Source organism: Paramisgurnus dabryanus, chromosome 12 (assembly GCF_030506205.2).
Source record: "Paramisgurnus dabryanus chromosome 12, PD_genome_1.1, whole genome shotgun sequence".
Lineage (NCBI taxonomy): Eukaryota > Metazoa > Chordata > Actinopteri > Cypriniformes > Cobitidae > Paramisgurnus > Paramisgurnus dabryanus.
Window position 1 is genome coordinate 49757 of NC_133348.1, and position 4354 is coordinate 54110.

The following is a 4354-nucleotide window of genomic DNA, read 5'->3' on the forward strand; positions in this document are numbered from 1 at the left end:
TATAGTGATAAAAAATATTTTGCTTATTTTTTTGTATATTCTGAAAAAAAAATTTTTTGCAATATGGGAACTAATAGATAAACTCATAATTTAATTGTCTAAGGTTCACCCTTTACTGTGAACTTTATTCTGTTTTGTTCATACGGTTAATTAAGGTGGTTCTTGCGAATGCCAAGCCTGCAGTGTAAACGCCACCCCCATGAATACCAACCGAAGAATCAAAAGTGAGACTGGACTTTTTTAGGAAAACACAATTTAGTATTTTGACCCTCCACTTGTATATGTAACGCTCCATTTAACACATTCAAATCTAACACTGATTAATTCTGAGAACTGGTATTTTGCTGCATAAACCTGAGATCAGTATTCAATCTACACTATTACATAAAGGCATTATATACCATACTCACTTAGGGAGATGGTTTGGCTCATTCAGGAGTGTAATAGCTGCCTGCACCGTGGTAATTGGTGTGCTGATATATCCTGGTTCTGCAAAAAAGCGAAAAGTGATTATACATGAACTGTAGATTGGCTGATCATATACAGTACAGAAGAGCCAAAACCACTGGAGAGCTGTTATTTTTTTATTGCTGATCGTACCATTTGGTTTGCCCTGAGAGGGATCCTGGCTGGTTGTCGCCTTCTTCAATAAACCTCAGGCAGAAAGACTTTTGTATACCTGTGTATACCTGAGTAAGCAAACCTCTGCCAAGACTAAATTTGACCATGAACCAGAAAACCACACCTGCAAAGAGGGTCTTCACCACAAAGATACCACCTAAATATATATAAATATATATAAATATATATAAATTCAATGTTTTGACTATATATATATATATATATATATATATATATATATATATATATATATATATATATATATATATATATATATAGTCAAAACATTGAATTACACACATTTCTAAATGCTGAATGACTTATGTTGATTTTAGGTCCACAGAAAATTACTGGTCGAGTGGTATGAGTGGTATTAATATTCATGAGCCAAGTTCATATTTAATAGTCTTTATGAATCATTCATGAGCTGCTGCAAATAATAAGCTATGTCTCTTTATACTCAATCACAGCAGGTGGAAATGTGACAAGAGCACTCACAGAGTAGTGTTTATGTTCCTCGCGCATGTAACACTGAGTCCTCTGCACCACAGAGGGATCAGAGCCCATAAAGGGAATGGCATACTGCTCTATCTCCTTACTAAAGAAAAAGGCTCACCTGAGGGACACCAGAATAGCAGACAAATTAACACTCGTAAAAATTCCCATTTTGTGAACCATTCTTCATCTTTCCTAAGAGAGTCTACAGCTATATAAAAATCTTGCATCACTATGAATGGAAAAACAGTATTAATAGAATAAAATACCAGATAAATATCTCTTTTTAACTTGTGTGCCAGGAACAGGAAGGAGTTTATGCCCAAACTTCTTCCTTATTCCTTTGAGACTGGCGGTGTCGGCAAAACCAAAGATGGCCGACCTCCACGTTGCATCATGGCCACATCCGCCCTGGTAAAGAAGACAAGACATCAACAATTTATCTGAGTACGTGTGATGGGACTGATGCAAATCACCTGCTATAACTCTTGATATACGCAGCAGGAAATATGATACGATTTGATGAAGTGCTTATTAAATACTACCTAATATCAGCCATCCTTCTCTTTCCATTTCTGCTGTCTGCTCATATCTGAATTTAATAATAGAGTGTGGATCTCCCTGATGATAATCCTCCTGAACTCCCTGTAAAATAACTATTTAAAATAAATAGCTTAAACTTCAAAGTAAAAGTAAAGACATCCCAAACTACAAGCTACTCTATTGCACTCTCTTATCAAGTTTCTCATTAACAAGAAATCCTACAATTCAGTTTGTTCTATTGGGATATGATGACAGTGTTAAAGGGGACATATCATGAAAATTTTACTTTTTCCATTAAGTGCTATAATTGGGTCCCAAGTGCTTCTATCAACCTAGAAAATGTGAAAAAGAACAACCAAGTAACTTAGTTTTGGTAAACCATCTCACTGTAAGCATGTGAAAAAATAGGAGATTGAAATTTGGCTCCACACAAGGGAATCTTATTATAATAACACCACCTTAATCTGCAGCTATCCAATTTTGGCACTGCCATTTAGTGCAGAGAGAGAGAGAGAGAGAGAGAGAAATAATTGACAGCACAATTGAGTTTCAATTTCAACAAACCACCATCGATGTTTGCATTTTATCAGCTAATTTGCATTTTAAAGGACACACCCAAAAACGGCACATTTTTGCTCACGCCTACAAATTGGCAACTTTTAACATGCTATAATAAATTATTTATATGTTATTTTGATCTTAAACTTCACATATGTACTCTGGGAATGACAAAGATTTATTTGACATCTTAAAAAAGTGAAAAGTCCCCTTTAACATTATTCATGAGCAGCTGCAATGTTTAATTCCATAAAAAGTCTGTTTCTCTCTGCCGAACTTCTCCAAGGTGAACGCTCAAAACTCACTTTTCAATCAAAGTCAATCAAAAATCCTACAAAGTATAAAAGTATGGATTTCCAAGTATGACAAGGATTCAAAGCAGAACTAACTTCAGGTCTCGTGCTTACAGTTAAAAAGCTCTCCACAATGTGAGCGTTCCTGTAAAAACAAGACAAAGGAGCTGTCAGGCATCTGCTGCTCGGCAGGCGAGATTTAACCGCAGCGGCACTAAAATGGAAAACCACACACACTAGCATCCTGTAAATACTAAAAGTCTTTGCTTATTTCACTCCCGCTAATTGGGATGAGATAAAAAACCTGCCTACAATAAGGGCTGTGTAAAGCAAAGGTCAAAGGGCATAGACAGTGCAAATATCATATTAATGTATGTATGCTTTATTGGTAGATGTGTGTGTTACCAGTACTAAAGTTATGGGTTCGACCCCCAAAAAAACACACATACTTAAATGAAATGAATACATGTGCACTGAAAGTTGTGGCGGTAAAAACTTTCTTAGAATATCAACATGAAACCATTTCAAAAAGTGACCCACCTTTGAACTAATCCTCCTGTGTATAAAGGATTCCCAAATCTGCTGGTACTGAATCAAACCCACAGCTTCCAATGATATACATGCCATTCTCCTGTGCTTTAGGGTGATAGTTCAGCTGAATCCCCTGTAAAAACGTCACAATCCAGGAATCAGATTGTGTGTGAATCAAAACGTGGTGATAAAAAATTTACATTACTACCTGTGGCTCTTCACATATGTCAATGCAATGGGTGCCATTTTCTATGCAGGCCTTTACCACAGGTTCTGAATCTATAATGTTAAGAGAAAATGAGACAACTATCTAGAACACTTGATAGTCAACAGTTCCCTGCAATAACACAACTCCATTTATCATGGTTATTGTTCTTCTTGAGCTATAATGGGCATCTTTGTGGTGCAGGACAGGTGTGTAAATGGTCCTTTTCCTGTGCTTTTCAGCAATAGTCTTTGTGGACTTATGGGTCCCACGCAGTTGAGCACAATGAAACATTGTTTGCACACGATGGCCAATGACTCTGGCTCAGCTACATCTGCTACAATAACCTCTACACATTTCAGCTCTGGTTTACCTGCAGACAAATGGCAGCATGTCAATGATAGATGATCAAGGATCTTTGCAAACACCATTTTGTTGATTTATAATCTGGAAATCATACAAAATTTTATAAACAATCAACTGTAATAGTAAAAGTAATACAATTATACAAACATGACATTATTAGCCAGTATTGATTATTGATCACCCATACATTGACATAGACGTTCAATATCACTTATCGTAGATAAAATTACAATTTCAAACTGATTTTGTTATTAATCACAATATTTGCATACATATGGATTATTTATGTGGCTTAGGGTCTAAAATAAAAGTTTAACATTGTATCATATGTCGCTTTGGATAAAAGCCCCAATAATCCTTTAATCTACAATATTTTGCATACTTTCAAAATCCTTGGATATCCGTACAGGAAATTCCAGATTGTGATGGGATTTCCCAAACATTATGCCTTTAATCAACAATATTCACAAACCCTGTAATCCCATCAGATAATCTCTAAACTCATCATGATCTGACTGACCATGTAATTGCTTGTGCTGTCATGGCTAGGCAAATACAATCTAACTTATCTGTTAATAAAACATATGTGCATCGTTATTATTTGCCATTTTATACAAAAACCTGTTCCCCTCGGAATGTCTGTTTCCCTTCTCGCTTTTGTCCCAGCTGTTTTTTCTTAGTATTTATTTTATAGTTTTAAATTGGTGTGTGCTGTATTGGTTTGTACAAGCTCTGTACATAT

The 4354-nt window shown here is 35.7% G+C and overlaps 1 protein-coding gene across 1 annotated transcript; it reads right to left on the reverse strand.

The window, feature by feature from the left end:
- Positions 1-689: 689 nt before the first annotated feature.
- On the reverse strand, positions 690-4055 carry LOC135749709 (saccharopine dehydrogenase-like oxidoreductase; the record flags this gene model as incomplete). Its single annotated transcript, XM_073811480.1, is given in 8 exon segments — positions 690-798; positions 1115-1232; positions 1386-1527; positions 2607-2655; positions 3047-3320; positions 3373-3378; positions 3506-3619; positions 3995-4055. Coding segments are annotated over 8 exon segments (873 nt in total), but the record flags the coding sequence as incomplete, so codon positions are not given.
- Between the last annotated feature and the right edge of the window lie 299 nt (positions 4056-4354).